The 23,026-nt window shown below is 36.1% G+C and overlaps 1 protein-coding gene across 1 annotated transcript; it reads right to left on the reverse strand.

Moving 5' to 3' along the window:
• Positions 1–75: 75 nt before the first annotated feature.
• plpp2a (phospholipid phosphatase 2a) lies at positions 76–21,791 on the reverse strand. Its single transcript, XM_031309773.2, has 6 exons — positions 21,466–21,791; positions 11,085–11,236; positions 10,667–10,929; positions 9,615–9,672; positions 1,985–2,161; positions 76–1,225 (listed from the first exon to the last, which is right to left on the reverse strand). Exons 1-6 carry the CDS (start codon positions 21,524–21,526, stop codon positions 1,076–1,078), a joined length of 861 nt encoding a protein of 286 aa, XP_031165633.1. The 5' UTR covers positions 21,527–21,791; the 3' UTR covers positions 76–1,075.
• Between the last annotated feature and the right edge of the window lie 1,235 nt (positions 21,792–23,026).

Below are 23,026 nucleotides of genomic sequence, written 5' to 3' on the forward strand. Positions count from 1 at the left end.
TCTTGTTTCACCACAAAAAGACTCCTTTTACATTTCTTTTTTTGTTGCTGTCGAAGTAAGAACTTGTAGACTACATGCTGGCTAATATGTATGGAGAAAACTACACTAAATAACCAACAGGCTGAAGGAAAGAAATGATTACATTATGTGCAGTTTCACAACTGGTTACACGTTAGTGTCAGACTTGTAGAGAAATTGATTCCACGAGCACTTGAGGTTCAAGAAAACTGAAAAAAAAAGATTTTTATGGAATGGTTATGCTGTCTTTTTTTCAATCATTTAAGTAAGGTTTGTCTATATAAACGGAAGGAAAACATCCAGGACAATGTTGCCAGCTCACAAAGTTGCTCTGTAACGTCACAGTAAAGTAGTGGTAATGCGTTCTTAAAAAGGTACACAATTTATTAGATACAGTAGTAATAAACAAAATAAAAATGTTAGCACTATACAAAATCATGTATATAGTCCATCATTACACATGCATATCTTCTAAAGACAGTTCAATATAGATATCTGCAGAGAAAAATGACAAAAGTGGCAGGGACAGGCAGATATAATCTAGCTCCAGTGTAAAATATGTATTCTCTGATTGCAGTAAGTAAGCAACAAAGTAGAAAAACATTCATCCTCCAACGTTTTGTCACTCCATTCATGGACAGAAAAATGTTTGCTAAAGACATCTGTAAATTTCAAAAACACCAGCCAGTTTTTGCTTCACTTTTCGGTGTTACTCACAGCCTAAATTCTCCCCAACGCAGCACAGAATTAAGACACTCATCATAAAATCGATATCATTGCACACTTTTGAACAAAACAACACGCTACACGTGTACACAAAAACACAATCGCACATATTTTCGCAGCACACGCACCCTAACTAAAAAGACACAGACGGTTGAGCTTCTGTTCCAACAGGGAAGTCGTCGCCGAGCGTAGCAGGTCTAGTCAGGATTATTAGGTAGTGGTTACTGCATTCATTGTGTTTTTTTCTGTATAAGTCACATGTTCTTTGGTAATAGAGCTGATGTTAGTGAGCTTGTAGGCCCAGGTTAGTAAGAGAGCTGCTGGAAAGAGCTCATACAGGTCCAGAGTAGTTGTAGTGGTTTCCGTGCTGCGAGTCAGGAGGCTGTGGGCTTGGTTTGCGTTCAAGGTGTTCGATCTCTGCCGTGTCTGTGTGTGTGCAGCGAGGAAGGCGCTGCTTGAAGAAGTCGGACACGTATCGGACCTTAAAGAACAGAAGAAGAGTAAATGTCAGTGTTTTTAAAGTAAAAATGATGTGCTGGTAGTTATGCTACTTACTGCATGGATCAACAGCTATTTCATATAGAAAAGCTACTTATTTTGTTTTTGAATGTTATCTGTTGCAGGTTAGGGTTAGCTTTTAGATGTGTTGCTCTGAAATGATGCACAATCAAAAAAAGAAAACAGAGGTGTTTCTATTTTTCAGGTCACTTTGTACACATTTCTAAATTAGATTGCAGCAGTTGCATCCTTCAAAGTCTACATTTCATTACCAATTATCTATTGCATGCAAACACATTTTTAAGGGAATCTTTCTCAAATCATAAAGTCAGGAAATATTATGTGAGCACATTAAATCGACTATTTACATCCAGCTTGTCACTGGTAACTACATCACATGAATTATACCTCAGAGAAAAGGAGCAGAATGTGAATAATAAAATTAAGTATAAACTCCACATTTGTCTTTGTTAGTAGCCTGGATGGTAATCACAAGACGATTGATAGAAGATAATGGATATGTTTACCATAAACGTGTGTGGTAAACTCATACTGGTAACTGGTAACTTATGTAACATGGAACTGACAAATACCAGTTTCCCACTGGTGTGGGGAAACCGCTTGCCGGTAAACTAGAATGTTTTGGACTTCACGAGTAGACAAAAACAGTCTTGAGACACGATTTTGAGTTTTCTAAACCTTATGTACGTATGTATGCTACTATAATCATTGTCGTACTCACAGTGAGCACAGCGATAAGAGCTCCCTGCAGCAGCCCCACCAGTACGTCACTCCAGTGATGTTTGTAGTCAGACACACGGGTGTATCCTACATACAGAGAAAACGCCACCAGGAAGAACTGGATGGTCGGTCGAACCAGGCGCGTCCACTTCCCCTGCATTCGGGCCTGGACGTAGAGCTGCACACACAAAAACATTCTTGTTTAAAATCAGCTAATATGCAAATTTAAAATTTGTAAATTCTGGTCCCATGTGAACAGGTTTTTCGGTCTATGTCATGTAATTTATGTTTTTAATGAGCTTCTTCCCATTGAAAATCATTTAATTCTACATAAAGAAGGGTCAGTTTTAGTACGTATTTGTACGAAACAATAAGGACCCAACTAAGTTTGTTTTTTATATTTAGTCAACTGAAAAAATACAAACAAACTGTTTTACTAAGAATAAGAGCCTCATAAAACTATTTAATTTACAAAAATTAATCTTGTATTTGGTTGACAACTTTTTTTGACTATTTTGAGTTTTTTCGATGACATACTATACTACGACCTTTTACATGACATACTATACTATGACTTTTATTATATTTTATGACATACTATAACTTTTAATGACTTTTTGTGATATATGGTATTGAAATTAATGGAAAGGGTCTTAAGAAGTATTAAATTTAACTTTACAATTCCTGCATATACCATGAAAATGTGTTCTTTTTTGAGGGGAATAATAAACTAGAAAATGCATGTGCGTGGAGGAAGGTGAAGTAATGAGAATAGTTGGAAAAGTATAGTATGTCGAAAAAAGTAATAAAAAAGTCATAGTATAGTACAGGGGTCTAACCTGAAAGAGAGGCAGAGCAGGGACTCCCTACCACATATTGAATAAAATTGAGTTGCATATTACACTGGGCCTACAATAACATGTAGGCCTAAAACCTATACACATAGCTTATTATGGTGCCCTACACATCTAAGCTATTAAAACAATAATTATTTACATATTCATATATAATCACATCTTATTATCAAACACATTAGTGAATCCATACGCTTAACTGATGGCTACCTTTGCTAATAATATGTTGGATTCATTTTAATATTTTCAGACATATTTTAATTTTGGGGGGAAAAAACTTTGAAAAAAGTATTAAACAATAATATTGAGGTCCCCTGCAATGACTCTGAGGACCCCTTAGGGGTCGCGGAAACGTGTTAAAGATCACTGATATAGTATATTGAAAAAAGTGATAAAGTTATAGTATAGTTAGTCGAAAAAGTCATAGTATAATATGTCGAAAAAACGTGATAAAAAAGGTCATAGTATACTATGTTGAAAAAGTCATAGTACAGCATGTAGAAAAAAGTGATAAAAAGTCATAGTATAGTATGTCTAAAATAAGTCATAGTATAGCATGTTGAAAAAAGTCATTAAAAAGTCATAGTGGTACGTCGAGAAAAGTGATAAAAAAAAGTCATAGTATAGCATGTCGAAAAAGTGATAAAAAAGTAATAGTATAGTATGTAGAAAAAAGGGGGAAAAAAGTCATAGTATAGCATGTCAAAAAAGTCATAGTATAGCATGTCGAAAGAATCATAGTATATGTTGAGAAAAGTAATAAAAAAGTCACAGTATAGCATGTCGAAAAAAGTGATAAAAAACTCATATGTCGAAAAAACTGATAAAAAAGTCATGGTATAGCATATAAAAAAGTCATAGTATAGCATGTTGAAAAAAGTGCTAAAAAAGTCATAGTATAGTACGTCAAAAAAGTCATAGTATAGCATGTCGGAAAAGGTGATAAAAAGTCATAGTATAGTAGTCGAAAAAGTCATAGTATAGCATGTCAAAAAAAGTGCATAAAAGGGTATCGTATAGCATGTTGAAAGAAGTGATAAAAAAGTAACAGTATAGCATGTCGAAAAAAGTCAGTATAGTATGTAAAAAAGTCATAGTATATGTTGAAAAAGTCATAGTATAGCATGTCCAAAAAAGTGATGCAAAAGTCATAGTATAGCATGTTGAAAAAGTCATAGTATAGCATGTAAAAAAAGTCATAGCATGGCATGTCGAGAAAAGTGATAAAAAAAGTCAGTATAGCATGTCAAAAAAGTCATAGTATAGCATGTTGAAAAAAGTGATAAAAAAGTCATAGTATAGCATGTTGGAAAAAGTGATAAAAAGTCATAGTATAGTACATCGAAAAAGTCATAGTATAGCATGTCAAAAAAGTCATGGTATAGCATGTAAAAAAAAGTGCATAAAAGGGTATCGTATAGCATGTCGAAAGAAGTGATGAAAAAATCATAGTATAGCAAGTTGAAAAAAGTCAGTATAGCATGTAAAAAAAGTCATAGTATAGCATGTCAAAAAAGTGATAAAAAAGTCATAGTATAGCATGTCAAAAAAGTGATAAAAAAGTCATAGTATAGCATGTCGAAAAAGTCATACTATAGTATACCGAAAAAGTGATAAAAAAAAGTCATAGTATAGCATGTCAAAAAAGTCATACAATAGTATGTCTAAAAAAGTCATAGTATAGCATGTCGAAAAATGTGATAAAAAGTCATGGTATAGCATGTCGAAAAATGTGATAAAAAGTCATGGTATAGCATGTCGGAAAAAGTGCATAAAAGGGTATCGTATAGCATGTCGAAAGAAGTGATGAAAAAATCATAGTATAGCAAGTTGAAAAAAGTCAGTATAGTATGTAAAAAAAGTCATAGTATAGCATGTAAAAAAAGTCATAGTATAGTATGTAGAAAAAAGAGGAAAAAATTCATAGTATAGTATGTCGAAAAATGTGATAAAAAGTCATAGTATAGCATGTTGGAAAAAGTGATAAAAAGTCATATTATAGCATGTCGAAAAAGTGATAAAAAACTCAGAATAGTATGTCGAAAAAAGTCATAGTATAGCATGTCGAAAAAAGTCATAGTATATGTAAAAAAGTTAGTATAGCATGTCAAAAAAGTCATAGTATAGTATGTCTAAAAAAGTGATGAAGTCATAGTATAGCATGTTGAAAGAAGTCATAAAAAAGTCATAGTATAGCATGTCGAAAAAGTCATGGTATAGCATGTCAAAAAAAGTGCATAAAAGGGTATCGTATAGCATGTCGAAAGAAGTGATGAAAAAAGTCATAGTATAGTATGTAAAAAAGTCATAGCATGGCATGTTGGAAAAAGTGATAAAAAGTCATACTATAAAAAGTCATAGTATAGTACATCGAAAAAGTCATAGTATAGTATGTCAAAAACGTCATGGTATAGCATGTCAAAAAAGTGCATAAAAGGGTATCGTATAGCACGTCGAAAGAAGTGATGAAAAAATCATAGTATAGCAAGTTGAAAAAAGTCAGTATAGCATGTAAAAAAAGTCATAGTATAGCATGTAAAAAAAGTCATAGTATAGCATGTCAAAAAATGTGATAAAAAATCATATCGAAAAAGTCATAGTATAGCATGTCGAAAAAAGTGATAAAAAAGTCTGACTAGTATGTTGAAAAAAGTCATAGTATAGCATGTCGAAAAAGTCATACTATAGTATATCGAAAAAGTGATAAAGAAAGTCATAGTATAGCAAGTCAAAAAAGTCATAGTATAGCATGTCGAAAAAAGTGATAAAAAAAGTCATGGTATAGCATGTCAAAAAAAGTGCATAAAAGGGTATCGTATAGCATGTCGAAAGAAGTGATGAAAAAATCATAGTATAGCAAGTTGAAAAAAGTCAGTATAGCATGTCGAAAAAGTCATAGTATAGTATGTCGAAAAAGTGATAAAAAACTCAGAATAGTATGTCGAAAAAAGTCATAGTATAGTATGTCGAAAAAAGTGATAAAAAAAGTCATGGTATAGCATGTCGAAAAAAGTGATAAAATGTCATAGTATAGTACATCGAAAAAGTCATAGTATAGCATGTCAAAAAAGTCATGGTATAGCATGTAAAAAAAAGTGCATAAAAGGGTATCGTATAGCATGTCGAAAGAAGTGATGAAAAAATCATAGTATAGCAAGTTGAAAAAAGTCAGTATAGTATGTAAAAAAGTCATAGTATAGCATGTAAAAAAAGTCATAGTATAGCATGTAAAAAAAGTCATAGTATAGCATGTCAAAAAAGTCATAGTATAGTATGTAGAAAAAAGAGGAAAAAAGTCATAGTATAGCATGTCGAAAAATGTGATAAAAAATCATGGTATAGCATGTCGAAAAAGTGATAAAAAAAGTCTGAATAGTATGTTGAAAAAAGTCATAGTATAGCATGTAAAAAAAGTCATATTATAGCATGCCGAAAAATGTGATAAAAAGTCATAATATAGCATGTCAAAAAAGTCATAGAATAGTATGTCGGAAAAAGTGATAAAAAAGTCATAGTATAGCATGTCGAAAAAAGTCATAGTATATGTAAAAAAGTCAGTATAGCATGTCAAAAAAGTCATAGTATAGTATGTCTAAAAAAGTGATGAAGTCATAGTATAGCATGTTGAAAAAAGTCAAAAAAATCATAGTATAGCATGTCGTAAAAAGTGATAAAAAGACATAGTATAGCATGTCGAAAAAGTCATGGTATAGCATGTGAAAAAAAGTGCATAAAAGGGTATCGTATAGCATGTCGAAAGAAGTGATAAAAAAGTAATAGTATAGCATGTAAAAAAAGTTATAGTATAGCATGTTGAAAAAAGTGATAAAAAGTCATAGTATAGCATGTCAAAAAAGTGATTAAAAAAAGTCATATTATAGCAATTTGAAAAAAAGCGGGAATAGAGTAATAGTATAGTATGTCGAAAAGTGCATTTGTCTCTACAAATCAACAGCTTGTGTTAGAGACCAGAAAACAGCGTTCCTCTTCATCTATTCTCTGTAAAGTATGTCTTGGAACTAATTTCACCTTACAGGATTTGAACACCCAACTTTTTGTGTTCTAATCATTCTCTTATCTCCCTAAGCTAACGACCTGACCTACAAATTTGTGTTTTCGGCATATTTGTCTCTTTCACTTAGTGTATTGGACCTCAAAACCTACTGAAACATATAGAATTTGAACATCAAACCTTCCATCTTCCAATCGTTTCCTTACCACCCTAAGCTACCTGACCTGACGGAAGAGTTTATGATTTTGGCATATTCGTCTCTTTCACTTAGTCTGTTGGACCTCAAAACTTTCTGAAACAAGTAAGATTCAAACACTCAACCTTCTGTCTTCCAATCATAACCTTATCACCCTAAGCAAACTGACCTGGCCAACAGTTTCATTTAGTTAAAAAATCATAGTATTGTATGTCGAAAAAAAGTGATAAAAAAGTTAGAATAGCATGTCGAAAAAGTCATACTATAGTATGTCGAAAAAAGTGATAAAAAAGTGATAAAAAGTCATAGTATAGCATGTCAAAAAAGTCATAGAATAGTATGTCTAAAAAAGTCATAGTATAGCATGTCGAAAAATGTGATAAAAAAGTCATAGTATAGCAAGTCAAAAAAGTCATAGTATAGCATGTCGGAAAAAGTGATATAGCATGTCAAAAAAAGTGCATAAAAGGGTATCGTATAGCATGTCGAAAGAAGTGATGAAAAAAATCATAGTATAGCATGTTGAAAAAAGTCAGTATAGTATGTAAAAAAGTCACAGTATAGCATGTCGAAAATAGTGATAAAAAAGTCATAGTATAACGTTTCGAAAAAAGTCATAGTATAGCATATCGAAAAAAAGTGATGAAAAGTCATACTATAGCATGTCGAAAAAAGTGATAAAAAGTCATAGTATAGCATGTCAAAAAAAGTGATAAAAAAAAGTCATATTATAGCAAGTTGAAAAAAAGCTGGAATAGAGTGATAGTATAGTATGTCGAAAAGCGCATTTATCTCTACAAATCAACAGCTTGGGTTAGAGACAAGAACACAATGTTCCTCTTCATCTATTTGTATTCTCTGTAAAGTATGTCTGAAACTAATTGTACTTCACAGAATTTGAACACCCAACCTTCTGTGTTCCAACCATTCTCTTAGCTCCCTAAGCTAACTGACCTGATTGACAAATTTGTGTGTTCGGCATATTTGTCTCTTTCACTTAGTGTATTGACCTCAAAACCTACTGAAACATATAGGATTTGAACATCAAACCTTGCGCCTTCCCATCGTTTTCTTACCACCCTAAGCTATCTGATCAGACAGAAGAGTTTATGATTTTGGCATATTCGTCTCTTTCACTTAGTCTGTTGGACCTCAAAACTTCCTGAAACAAGTAAGATTCGAACACTCAACCTTCTGTCTTCCAATCATAATCTTATCACCCTAAGCTAACTGCCCTGGCCAACAGCTTCATTTTGTTAAAAAATCATAGTATTGTATGTCGAAATAAGTGATTAAAAAAGTCATAGTATAGCATGTCGAAAAAAGTGAAAAAAGGTCTCGTATAGCATGTCAAAAAAGTGATAAAAGTTGTAGTATAGTATATTGAAAAAAGTAAAATTATAGTATGTTGAATAAAGTCATACAAAAGTCATAGTATAGTAAGAGGTAAAGAAAGACAAAAAATGTCATAGTATTTCGAAAAAAGTGATAAAAAAAGTCATAGTATGTCAAAAAAAAGTCATAGTATAGCATGTCGAAAAAAGTGTAGTTTGTCAAAAAAAAAATTATAAAAAAGTCAGTATAGTGTCGAAAAAAGTGATTAAAAAATAATTGCTGGTGCTAGTGAAAGAAAGTCTGGAAGAACATGCAAACTCCACACAAAAAGTCAGAGTCACGCATTACACACCCATTATAAACGCAGAAAAAGCCTGAAAGAAGCCCTAAACTTAAACAGCGAGAAAACTGTAAAGGATACAGAACAATACTGTACATAAAAAACTGTTGTCGTCATGTCTTTGTAATAAATTAAACTTTATTGTACCCGAGCTGAAATTGCAGCCAGGTAAAACATAGAACAAACACACAGAGACGTATGCACACTGAATGAGGTACAAAAAACATAATACAATACATGAATACATCAAGTGACAACAGGAAACCTAGAGCATGCAACCACTAAAACCATCAGCCCCCAGTAGTTAAAATGGGAAACTAATCATCAGTTGAGTCACAGTGAGCATAAACAGTTTGGTGGCCTGAGAAATGAAGATTTTTTTTCAGCCTGTTAGACCTGGTATATACGGTGGCCGACAGGGGCAATCGCCCTGCAACTTATTTTTATTATTATTTACGTATTTGCAGTGCGTTTGCTGAATGCTGCGCATGTGTTGTCAAATTAATGAAGTTGTTTTTCTTTTTGCATCGCTTCTTTTTTTGGGGTTTGTGTGCTTTTCTTTTTGCATCGTTTTTTATTTGCAGTGCTTTTATGTATTTGGTTGTGTTGTGGTATTTGCAGCGTGTTTGCTGAATGCTGCGCATGTGTTGTCAAATTAATGAAGTTGTTTTCTTAATTTGCTAGTATTTTGTCTATTTGCTTGTGTTTTCTTAAGTTGCAGGACGATTGCCCCTGTCGGCCACCGTAGGTATATCACCAGTATCTCTCTCCTAAACACTAACAGGGATTAAACCGTTGAGTCGTCTGTCTTGAGTCACTTGTGGGTGTCTTTGTTAACCAGACATTTCACAGCTACAGAAAGTCGCAAGCAAACAACGACGATGACACACTCACCGACAGAAAGAGCATGCAGTACATCCCAAAGGACGAGTGGCCGGAGTAAAACGACAACCTGAGGAGCAACACAGCAAGAAAATACAATTCATGCACAAAAATTTAACAGTTTGTTCCAGTGAGTTTTTTATAAATAGGATAATGAATGTACAATGAATTACATATTTATGATAGAACCAATACAACAATTCTGAATTGATTCCAAAAGGACATTTGATGGGATTCCACTTGTGCATTAACATAAACCGTATTACTGTCCTGGGTTCCAGTAGGATTTAGTTAATAATGATCCAAATTGAGCCATACGGACAAAATTAAACACCATGTTTAATGCTGAACAATCAGTAATTGAAAACTTGAAGCTGCTTGTTAAATGTGAAGATTTGTTTGTTTTGTTGCTATTATATTCAAATGGCTTGACGTTAACTGTTGATCTTGCTCAGCTGGATCAGTGAGAATAAGTTCAGATAATTGATCCAGTAAATACACAAACTATTTTATGATTCATAAATGGGGTTATCTACTCTCATATTTAAATCTTATAAGTGTGGAAACAATAAACAGGAAGAACATGCAAAACCTTTTTTTTTTTTTTTTATATATATATATAAATATTCCTTATTTAAAGAATTTGTCCATCAAAAAGGCATGATGTTTCCTGGTTCCAGCTCCTCAAATTTGAGGATTTGCTGCTTTCATGCGATTTATATAATTGCACATTTAATATTTTGGGGGTTTGTCAGACAAAAGAAGCAATTTCAAGACATCACCTTGCGCTCAGGGTACTTATAGAAATGTGGTTCCTAGCTTAAATATTTCAATATCTTGCACAGCTCATGTCTATATAATATTTTCTCACCCTGCCAAAAATATTATTTCTGGATTGAAAGCAGTTCATTTGAATGACTTAAACTCATTTCAATTCAAATATGAGCCATCAGCTTGAACTCAAACTTGAATCCAAAAATATTAGTTTCTGCCTTCACCGTATCAAACTTTACTTTATAATAAAAGGTTTATAAAGACTGTGAGAGAGTGTTGCGTAATCCCACCTGGATTCAGTCACATTGCGATGGTAGCCGGTGCAGTTGATCTGCAGCATGTATCCATTACAGCTGACCGGGGCGCACACGGCCAAGAAGTTTGGACGAGGACGACCTATAGTGAACTTGGCCAGGTCAGTCAGCGATTGGCTGACAGCTCCTCCAAACAGGAAGGTTCCCACCACCTTATAAAGAGCTGACAAGTACTGGTTGAACTGGGAGTTGGAGTGCAGGCGATTTGTGTGCACAAGGTAGGCCTCTCCCGTGGTGATCTGTGGATAGAAGAGACATAATGAAGAGTTTTCAGGTAATATGGGAAAACATACTTTTGGTAATGGTTTGTACTGAAACAAAGGTAGCTTTTGTCAGATTTATGTATGTATGAATGTGACAACACTTGTCAGACAGAGGAGATGTTGAGACTCACAATGACAATGGAGCAGGTGATGGTGACGGAAGCCATGACTCCATGGGAGATGGTGTCTCTCCTGTAGGGATAGCTGATGCTCTGATCATCACAGTAGATTCCTCTTTGGTACGGTTTAAACATCAGCGTCAGGATGGCTGAGGGCAGAGCCGCTGGAGAAAGAAGAGACGACTGCATTATGAGGACAAAATCCACTCTACTGATAAAGAAAGTATAAAATTAAAATAATACAATGATCTAATCAAACCTTCCTAATGTAAATGTTGAAGTCATAGTTCAGTACATCATGAAAAAGACATGAAAATGTCATAAACAGGGACGATCTGTAGCTCACCCGGTAGAGTGTTGGCTATGTTGAGATGTCTGTTAAGGTGTAAGGATTGGGGGGAGTCAACCTGTTTGCGATGTAGGGGGTTGTGTGGCCTAAAAGGTTTGGGAACCGCTGGTACAGAACATAGTTGCAGAAGCTGTACATTGAAAATGGTCCTAAAATATTATTTAGGTGATTAGGTGCAGCCTGGATTTAAGGTAAAATACTTTTTATTTGTATTTGAGTTGAGCTAATGCAACTTTTATAAGTGAACGCAGGCATTTAAACAGTGATACTGTAGTCTTTGGGAGCCAGGCTGTATTAAGTTAAGAGCTGCAGGTCCATCCTGAGAGCAGCTTCAACCCTTCAGCTGCAACACAATGAGGTGCAGCTCAGGAAACAGCTAAGAACACACTGATGGACTAATCTTTCAGCTTTGGCCCGACTCTGCCAAGTAAATGAATTTGTCATTGGTCGAGCTCGGTGGCAACAACTTCCCCTCTACGGGCCGCAGTCACTCTTTACGCAGTGTCACCATGGAAACACGCGGGACAGGACAGCCATGACCTTTGACATCAGAGCACTGTTTACACAACGAAGGGCATGGGAGCTGAGGATTCATCTGGGACACACTCATAAACACACCCATGACAGAAAAAAGGGGCTCTAAAAAGGTTGTTTTTTTAAAACTGCATGTATTTATAAGTTTGTAGTGACAAATAGTTTGTGTCCTTTTGTTTCTGCTTTGTTTCTCTGCAAGTGCAAACAAAAGACTCAGGAGTTCAGAGTTGCACAGCAGCATCAGAAGCACATAAACCTGTCTTTTAAATCTGAGCAGTGACAATAGTCCAATCTACAGCGATGATGTCAGGAGCCTTTCAGACTACAACTCATAAATACTTTTCCTGTTTTCAAGAGCTCTGCACTGAACTCCGGAATGAGAGCGAGGAATGTTTGTTTTTGCAAGCGGGAGCTGTACTGTACAGTATATTTACTGGGTACTGTACAGTATATTTACTGGGCCATGCCATAAGAGTGGCTGTCCACTAACATATTGTTTCCTTCCTCCAGGGTGTGTGACAGGCAGGACTAAATGAAACCAGATGAAGACACAAACACAGAAAGAGAAAACATGTTCCAGACAGCTCATTTTGGGAAGGTCATTTTAACATGATGTCATGTGTACAAATGTGGCTGTCTCGATTGTGAATTAAGTCTGGGGTCATAAACACTGTGGTAGTCAGGTGTGAATTTTACAGTCCGTGTTCTCTCTTCTCTAGTTCGTACTACAGACGGGAATATTAATGTAAGTAACACTGCAAGTATGAATAATCAAAGGAAGAAGTTTGAATACAGATAGGAGAGAGAGCTCAAAACTGGTAGCACACTCACAAAATAAAAAGTGAGGGCTTTCTTGCATTAAAAGGAAATACACCATCACCTCTTAAACTCTTGATTTGGTGCTGGGCAAGTAGTGTACAGTTATTGATTTTCTGTGAAAACAGCTGACTGTTGCGGCTGAAAACAACGCTATGAGAGTAAGGTAACAGTGAACCAAAACAGTAAAGTTACAGACCGGGCAGCTAAAAAAAATGAGCTAAAACTCCCTATATAGCTCCGTAAAGCAACACCTGCACAATCTAATGCAGTCTGATTCAAAAAGCGGCCATATTAAATGGCATTGATACACCGATAAACATATCATTTTACAGTTGCCATGTTGTTATTATTTCCTATTAACATGTTGTTATTATTTCATATTAACATGTTGTTGTTATTATTTCATATTAACTGTCTTTTTAAGCAACCATCACACAGAACATTGTAATATTTGTGCCACTAAGTGTCACTAATGACAAGCAGTTTCCTCATTTAGGATAATTTATCTTCATGAAAGAAAGCCCTCCCTTTGCTTTTCCCATCTCAGAGGTCATTATTCCAGCAGGTCATGCATGCTCTCAGCTTCTCTTTGAAGAGAGGCACAACCATTGTTTATTCTGTAGGGTGCAAGGATAACATTTAGATAAGAGGCTGCTGCTTGTTTGACACAAGTCTCTGGTGGATACACACTGCCAGGATGGAGATGTGAGTGGACAGTGTTAGTCAATTCCCATTTGTATCAAACATGCTCCAACAGCCTCTGGGAGCCGAGCCCATAGAGAGTTTCTATTATCTGAGTGGAACTGGCTGTTTTTTTATCTGCTCTATTATTACAGAAGGCTTGGTATGTTTTTATAGGCCTGTACTGGTGGGGCGGCCTCCCCTCCCGGGGGGTGGGTCGAGCTCGGGGGGGCAGAGGTTCATTCCCCAAATTTAGTGAGAAAGAGAATTTTCTTAGATCAGAGTATTTCTTTAGGGAATATATTCTATATCAGTAACTAGTTTTTTTCCATGCTGTGTATTAGTAGGTTTTAATGTATTCATCAATGGTGTACATACTTTAGCAACACGTTTTCTGATAAGAACACATAATAGAGCTTACCATTCTGAGATGCATTAGTGGGAAATGATACATTTTTACTCAGTGATCTGGCCTTAAGGAACAGTTTGATATTTTGATAAATATGTTTATTTGCTTTTGTGGCGAAAGTCAGATGAGAAGATTTATGCCACTCTTGTGTCTGTATGTTACTGTTGGAGCAGGAGTCAGGATGTGGTTAGCCTAGCTTAGCATAAAGACTGCAGGCAGTGGAAAACGTCTACACTAGCTCTGTCCAAAGTGAAAGATAACACCTCCATTGTCATCTCCTATACATTATGTGTATTGTTTGTTTAATCTAATTTGTGGTTTTAAAAAGGGAGTCACGTAGGAAATTATTTCAGTTTCTCTCTCTGCCCAGAACTTTGTGTTATCATTTAGTTGTTTTCATTCCATTTACTGCATAGGACTACACAATTTAGTTTAGTTGTTACTGCTGTGCATGTTGGAGATTTTACTTTAGTTTAAACATGAGATTTTAAACAATAAAAGTCTATAGTGACTTTGTGACAAAATGCATTATATGTTTTAGATAATATTCTCAACCTGTGCAGACTCTTTCTTTACTTATCTTCTTCATTATTACCTACGTTCTTCCTTCTAAGAGTATTATTTATTGTGTGGTATTGTTGGCATTGCACTTTTAATACAGTAAAGCATTCGAGTACTACTGAAAAACAAAAAAAAGGGTTTTGGTTGACTGTAACAGCATGTATCATCCTACTCTGACATTTTACATGTAGCTGTTGAGTTTCTTTTCCCCGATGAACTTTTACAGCTGCAAACAATGTAGAAATGAGTTCAAACCTCTTTTTCAAAAGAGGCACGCACACACAAAGTTTCTGCTGAATTTTGTCTTCAGTAACAAAACAGAGATAAAAAAAAAAAAAAAAAAGGAAGAAGAGAAAGTATTGTTTTACGCTTTCACAATCTCTTCTGGCAAGAGCGCACCCCTGATTGCACTTTGAGAAAATAAACATGATGGAATTTAGAATCAGACACAAGTACAACTTCCCCTTGACCTCTGACCCAGCAGGAAGGGGGAAATGTTCCTGTTATTCAGCAATAAAGATGAGTCATCTGAATAACTGAGAACATTCAGGAAACAGAAATAGGTAACCGTGTTGTAGGTGAGCATTAGTTTGAGGTTCAAATCTCAACAGACGACTGTGAAGATTTGTGCATCTGCAGTTTGTTAGCTAACGGGGATTCGCAACAAGTGTTCCACATCACACTGAGGTGCTCAGAAAACCAATATTTAACTCCTTTTGTTTATTTTGGCTTTATCTTTGGTGCTCACTGCTGTGGGATTTCAGCACTGCATTTCCTAGTTTCTGTTTTTTGTCTGTTCCGTCTATAATGGCTATCATTGTTCTTTATTTTTGGGGGGGTTAATCTTCTATTAAATCCAAAAAAACACTGTTGTTGGGAAAAAAGCACATCATTTCCTGTGAGGCTGGGGATTTTTCCTGGGAAAGTCCGATGTGACAATGGATGAAAAAAAAAAGCTTTTTCTTGGTATACTGAACTGCTTTGCCAAGGAGGAGGTTATATTTTTGATGTGTTTGTTGGGCTTTTTAGTTAGCAGTAAATCTCATGTGTCAATGTGTTAAAAAACAGAGAAAGGGAATTGCGTGATTACCCTTCACTTTGTGGTTAATGCAGGTAGATTTCTAAACACCTTCTGCTATTAATGTACGTTTAAAAAGGACTGTGTGATTGTCTCCGGTGCTCTCCCTGATAACTTTCTAGTTTGCATTATGTTCAAGCAGTCTCTAATTTAAACAATCAATCCTGCAGAAGCTCATATCTTACTAAGGTGTGCAAAGTTACAATGAAAAACGGACTTCGACCTTTAATCAAAGAAAACAGAAATATTTGTTCCTCTCTCACACAAAACCACCACAGTACTGAAAATACCTTCTGAAACCACTGCACACAATACATTCAACTATACAATAACTACAAGTGTTTTACAGCCCACAAAAATACACACACACACACACACACACACTTTCTCTTCAGCATCTCTTTCAATTTCACACATGAACGTCAGGGAGCAGAAGTCAACACTTCCCACTTGACTTGGACACATATATGGCAGAAGCAGATACTGTGTGCATGTGTCTGCGCATATGTGTCAAACAGTTGGGGGGGGGGGGGAGATCTTAAACATGTCAGCAACATGTTAAAATGGCACATAAAGGACATTCAGCAGAGACAAACTACAGCAGCTGTTGTCAGTCACTCACTCGCTGTGTCGCCTCTGCACCACAACACCTCTATAAAAAAAATAAAAACTGTGCAGATGCTTCAGTTAAATCCTAAAGCTTGTAATGACTTGTACGAGTGGCTGTATTTATGGTTTCACAAGCAACACTGCTGATTCTCATCTAAACACAACAAATGTTTAGTGTCACCACTGAACATAAAGCTGAAATAATTAGATTAATCCACTAGTTGATCGACTGAAAATGAATCTGCACCTTTTTGGATGGAGAAGTCATTTTTTTTAAAGCAAAAACAGTTTCAGTTGTCTGGCTCCATCTGTTTTTTTAGTCTTTGATGAAAGTGAACTGAATATTTTGGGGTTTTGGACTTTTGGTTTGATAAAACAAGACATTTTAAGACACCTTGGACTCTGGGAACTTAGGCATTTTGCCTGTACTGTATATAGATGGAATAATTATTCTTTTAAATGACAAAATATTCATGAAGGTCCTATAAACTGTACTTCTATATTTTAGAACAACAAAATTTACTAAACCATTTTCCATGGTATGTTTACCCACCATCCAGCAGTAGGTTAATATAAAAATCCAAACTTATAACACAACTGGATTTAAAAACAACTCTGAAACTGTAGATTATAGTTTAAAAAGTGTTAATTTGAAACAATATAAATAAAAAAGGGGCAACACACACAGTTTCACATCAACACTTTTGAACCGTCTCACCCCACTTTGTCCTGCACCCACATCAAGATTTAGAAATACATCAAATGAAAGAAGCAAGTTGCTTTCAAAACACTTTGTTATTGTCAATGCATTATGTCATTTTATAATCTAGAAAATAAAATGGTTAAAATGTATATTAGGTGAAAATAAATAAATAACGCTCAAAGAGGGGACAGTAAATGATCCATGTGTTACATTGTAGACTTTCTTACCGATTCAGGATATTACATTTAATCCGAGTTGTGTATTTACATATGTGGAAGTGAGTCGTCAAAGCCCAATGACTGGTATATGCTTTTAAGATTGAAGAGGTTGCTGACCTGCACCTTCCATATTCCTGACTACAGCTCTACAATAGGAGTTTGGCTCCTGACACCAAACCTAGGACACAAGGTTATTGTGCATCCATTATATTATTACCAGAGTCATGAATAGAAGTAAACTGAGTTTGAAACTATTATCCCAGTGACCTTGAGTGCAGCAACAGCTGGGCTCAATCTTGCCGACAGGCAGCTGGAAAGACAACAGCTCTTCAGTGTCTCATGATCTCATGATGTACAAACAGCATTCAAATTAAGACAAACAGCATTATAACAGTGTCAAAGTTCAGACAGTTTTGGGAAGTTCAGCTTTGTGGGAACAGAACGTTTTCTAAAACAGAATAGTGATGGTTGCCAATACCAGTCTCACCTCTGTCAGCTAAATATGAAGCTACAGTCAGAGGGAAGTTAGCTTAGCCCAGCACAGATACTAGAAACAGTGGGAAACAATTAGCTTGGTGCTAAAAGTAGCAAAATGTTCTTACTAGCTCTCTAAAGCTCATTAACACCTTATTTCTCTTTCGTTTAATACGGACAAAAAAACAAAGTGTTAAAACAACACTTATTGGGTCGGTTATGTGCCGGGCTGTTTCTTGGCCAGAGAGCCAGGCTAGCCATTTCACCGTTTCCGGTCTTCATGCTTGCTAATCGGCTGCCAGCCCATAGTCCAGATCACAACCCTCTGGAAAACCATGTGATTTTTACACTTTGGTTTTTGTAAGAATTAAACAAAATATAGCATGTTCATTAGTGAGATTTAGAGGTGCTGATAGGAGGATTTTTTTTTCATCTTTAGACAGGTCTAGGTTAGCCATTTCCTCTTGTTTCCAGTCTTCATGTTAAGCTGAGCTAACCGGCAGCTGGCTTTAGCCTCACATTTATCACACAGACATGAGAGTTGTCTCCATCTCCTCATCTAACTCTCACCAAAAAAGCAAATAAGCTAATTTCCCCAAATGTCAAACTATTCCTTTAAACAGGAAACATTAATGACAAGATCAGTATCACAAAAGCTCATTTATATACTGTTGTTATTGCCTTTGAAAGTGTCAGAAATGTATATAACGTGGTATCGAGACACACTGCATGTAAGACACAAAGAAAATATGGAAACTGGAGAAAAAGTGAAACAAAAGGATGAACAGAGCAGCCTGTTCTCATTGTAATCTTGACAATTTAAAATGTAACTATAGCCTTAATTTCATAACTGATAGTGTAACAACAGACATTCTGCTGGGTGGCATCTGCATGTGGCAAAGTGAGATCTGGATGTTCAGTAATATGTGTACGCACTTGCAAATTTTGTTGTATCTGTGTGCAGTGATAACAAATAATGGCAGGATGGAGGTTTGACTGCTGAGGGGAAGAGGGAGAAATAAAACACTGAGCAAATCACAGAATCAGTTAACACACACACACACACATTAAAAGAAGGAAATTAAAAAAAAAAAAAGTGTTTGTTTGTACAGCGAGATTGGTAAACCTTGTGAAAACACATTAAGGCAAAGCAGTAACATCTGATAAAAATGACACTAGAGCTGGGAAATAAACCAAATTAATCTTATATCACAATACTAATATATCATTTTTTGTATTACTGATAAATAGGTTTTTAAAAAGTATTTTCCAGGTCTGTAGAATACGTAAAATACGAGATGGACAAAAATAAAAACAAATTTGACTACTTAACTTTGGGCTCTGTGAATCAAAGATGTTTTGTCAAACTAAACAGTCTAAAATGCAAATATATTCAATTTACTATAATATAAAGACAAGGAAAAGCAGAAAAATATAATTGTAGAAGCTGAAATCATCAAGTATTTCACTTTTTTGCTTGAATAATAAAAAAATCTAAATTGTTATTTTCTTGCAATCGATTACTTGTTGCAGCTATAATTTGTCCATTACATTACAAAATATCTTTAAAGTGTTTCCTTAAGCACAGATAGTGATCCCTACATTATATTCTTATGTGTACTCATATTGAGGTATATCTCTTTGAAAATACTATTTAAGTTAGTTTCATCTAGAAAAAAGTTCTCATTTGAATTAACAGGAAATAATATACATTTGATACTCATCACCCTCCTCTAAGAGACTCATACAAAATGATTCACAAATCAAACTTTCACCTTTTTAAAGGCTGATGACTAACTTACCCCTATGACTGACACACACTTTCATAATTATGCTTGAAACACCTCGATTGTGAGGTGATAATTGAAGCTTAGTCAGCCAAAGAAACGGTTGACCGAGAAATCTTTAGTTGACGAGCCGTTAATCATCACATCTCTAATTTCACAACTGTATTCTATAATGTTGAACAATCACTTCATTTTAAGATTTTTTGTCCTCGCTAACTAGGAAAAACTATGACTATTTTTTTTCTATACTGTAAATCAGCTAATCATTTCCAAAAGATTCTTACCTCACCTTTATGCCAGCCTTGCCCCAGCAAGGCCAATCATTTCTTTCATTGAGTACATCCCTAAAGCTTAAAAGGGATAGTTTGGATCTTTTGAAGTGGGTTTGTATTAGGGACTTATCCATAGTCAGTGTACAGTAGATGGCAGTCGGCACGTCCCCCAGTTTGGAGAAGGAGGCAGAAGTAGCAACACGGAAGCTAAGCAATGTAAAACGTATTTTAGCAACCTAAAGAACCTTTATCAGTTTAAGTGTACGCTATATTTAGAACATTTTCACTGCTTTCCCTTGCCATCAGCAGCCCTTTCTGGCGGGGACTGATGCCATTATATCCATCAATGCTCTCTTCAGTCATTTTACCTCGTAGAACACAGGAGTTGCTGGTTTACCACTGCCTCGATCAGTTAGTTTGTCTGTGCTATTGTGTGACTTTGGTGTTTTAAAGGGTTAGTTTGGATTCACAAAAGTCACACAATAACACAAACAAACTAACCTACTGAGGTAAGAGTAGACCAACAACTCCTGTGTTCTGCAAGGCATTGCTAAGCTTCCGTGTCAGTTCTCCTACCTGCTTCTCCAAACTGGGGGTGTGCCAACCACCATCTACAGTAAGTTATACACTGACTTTGGATAAGCACATCATACAACCCCACTTCCAAAAATCCAAACTACCCCTTTAAAACTTTTTTTCCCCCTCTAAATGGACACACTTGTCTTTAGGTGTGCACACACATGAACATCTAATGTCATCTAATGTAAACATTTAAAGAAAAAAAGCTCAGTGGGAAAGGAACATTTTGGACACCCTTCCTTCTTTCATCATCTCAACTACAACCTCTGTCAGCCTCATGGTGTCAGAGATGGGAGCACAAACAGCTGGAATGTAACACAAACAGCTGGAAGATGTCAATTCCGTTAATGGCCTTTGTGTTGTCTCTGGAGTCCAGAAACAAGTCGCAACAAGGTGTTCGGACACACACACACACACACACACACACACACACACACACACACACACACACACACACACACACACACACACACACACACACACACACACGTTTCAAAAACAGGATTTTAACTGTCACAGAGAAAGATTCATTGACAATGATCCCTGCTCTTCCTCCTAATGTTTAAAAAAGAAAGGGGCCCAGGGTGCAGTAAGAAAAAATAAGAGCTTGGAAATGATTCATCAAAGACACAAAAGAGACAGCTGAAGATGCACACACTGCCAAACTGCACTTTGTGGTTACTTCCACACAACTAAGACGACCTAATGGGTAGTGAAAACACAACAAATTCAGATTGTGAGTGCATCATTGGCTCAGCACTATGAAAGCCAGATAGTAAGTTTAGTGAGGTAAGATAGATGTGTCCTATCTCAACCCCAATGATTCAGAGAAGTCAGTGAAGTGACAGCCAGAGACCAACAGCAGCATTTTCACTCACTGTTGTGAAACACTCAGTTTGGCCTGTTTGAACAAGATAGAGACCACTGATGACATGTAAAGTTCAATCGTACTGCAGAGTGTACAATCACTTCCAATTCATACTTCTATTTTGCATGTTTTTGCAAAAGAAAACTGTGCAGGTTACCTTTTAAACAGGACTCAGTAACTTCTTCTGAGCTTGCAGAAAGCCACGAAGCAACAAGTGGAGTGGCCTATCTGTAATAGATCTATAAATCATGTGTGCGTTGGGCAATCCCGTGCGTCACGCGTGCAAACTTTTCAATAAAAGTAGTTTTTTTATTATCGTTTGTCTTTTTTTCTAATTCAGCCGCACAGAGATCAAACATTAACGCACACCAGATGAGCACTGTACAGTCTGAGACTAATCATATTTTCAGCCATATTGTCATTAGGAGGGGAGAACAAGGGTAGCCACTTACCAACAAAGACACAAAGAATATCCACTACGATCAGAATCAGCTTCTTTCTGTGCTCTGTCATGTTTCCTCCGATGCCGCGTCACTTAATACACAATAAATAATAAATCGCGTTTAAAAAAGAGAAGCAGGGGGCAGAGTTGTAATCTAAGAAAAGCCTGGAGTGGAATGGGGAAAAAATACTATGAGGACAAGTCGACCTGCTCGTTCTTCCGGCTCCGCTCCTCTGTGTACCTGCCTGCCTGTTTGTAAACTGCGCTGTTTCAGGTGTGCAGCAGAGAAAGAGTCGCGCTGCGTCCTGTCTGTCCTGTCTTTTGACGCACAGGGGGCGCGTCTTTCCGCATAAACAGCGCACTAAAAACAGGTTCACAAAGGATTTCACTTCCCGTAATCCTCCCTGTGGATTGGAGGGAAAATCCCCACTTTCTCTCTCTACTTTCTCTGCTGATTCGCCTTCTGGATTTAAAGCAGTGCAATGAAAGGGATGGCACAACCCATCTCTAACACCTCATATGTTATGATCTCAATAGTATTTTAACAGCAGAGGCCTCCCTAACATTTCCAGATTAAAGAGTTTGACTTCCACTGGGGCCAAAAAAGGATACTCACTTCTTCATTGATTTGGGGTTAAAGTCTTTGGCAACTGATGAACAGTATATGACTTTTTAGGTAGACAGCTATTACTTATTTATGTGGAAAAAAAACAAAAACAGATCAAGTTAGAAATTATATAAAGGTGAAAACGCTTAAATGACATTAATCAAAATGTTGACTTTCAATCCCAAATTTGGATTTAAACCTTAGATTTTTTACCATCTCATGATTCTGACTTAGTATCTCACAGTTTTGACTTCAATTGTAAAAACTGCATCACACACACAAACACACAAGTAAAAAGTGACAAATTTGACTTATTGTCTTAATTTTTAATTAGTATTTTATTTTTTTTATCACTCCTAACTTTTCTTTTCTTGGCCGAAAAAAGGCTTCCATGTTATAATAATAAAAAGGGTGATATAGCTCTATATCTAAAGAGGCATACTGCTCATTAGTTGAGGAAAAAGTGAATCCAAATACAGTGTGTAGTCTTCAGATACACCAGTAGGAATTGAATCTTTATCTCTTAATCTCTTTAATCTGACATAGTTTTTCCTTCCACAGTGTGTCACAGTGGTAGCCTGACAAGCCAGACCCACATCAAGATGTTGGGTCTGGGAACTCACCATTGGCAGGGCTCAATCCGAGTGGCGGGATAAATGGTTGTCTTTCAAATTCCCTCTGCAAGCAATAGCCAACCAGAGCAACGCTAGTTGATAGATTAAACTTTTGCCGTATCCGGTCGGCAAAACTCCGAACACAGCTTCCTTTTTTAAGAATGACTTCGACCCTGGCTGCAAATTACATTTGCTGCCGCTAGGGTGCATCTAGATTTCTAGGCTATGACAGTGAGCTTTTACTAAGAAGTTTTGACTCCATTTTTAACTATTTTAAAGGGTTGGTTCAGAATTTTGGACATAGGACCTCATAAAATGCCGCCGCTGCTGAGAAACTAGTCCCTCAAAAT

This window comes from Sander lucioperca, chromosome 18, assembly GCF_008315115.2.
Source record: "Sander lucioperca isolate FBNREF2018 chromosome 18, SLUC_FBN_1.2, whole genome shotgun sequence".
Classification (NCBI taxonomy): Eukaryota; Metazoa; Chordata; class Actinopteri; order Perciformes; family Percidae; genus Sander; species Sander lucioperca.

What these genes read in the sequence shown, in the direction of transcription:
- plpp2a (XM_031309773.2), bottom strand. Translation starts at nt 21,526, where the DNA reads ATGACAGAGCACAGAAAGAAGCTGATTCTGATCGTAGTGGATATTCTT. An exon ending in TATTCTTTGTGTCTTTGTTG is followed by an intron (nt 11,237 to 21,465) that starts GTAAGTGGCTAC and finishes TTCTTTCTCCAG; the next exon opens with CGGCTCTGCCCTCAGCCATC. An exon ending in TCACCTGCTCCATTGTCATT is followed by an intron (nt 10,930 to 11,084) that starts GTGAGTCTCAAC and finishes TTCTATCCACAG; the next exon opens with ATCACCACGGGAGAGGCCTA.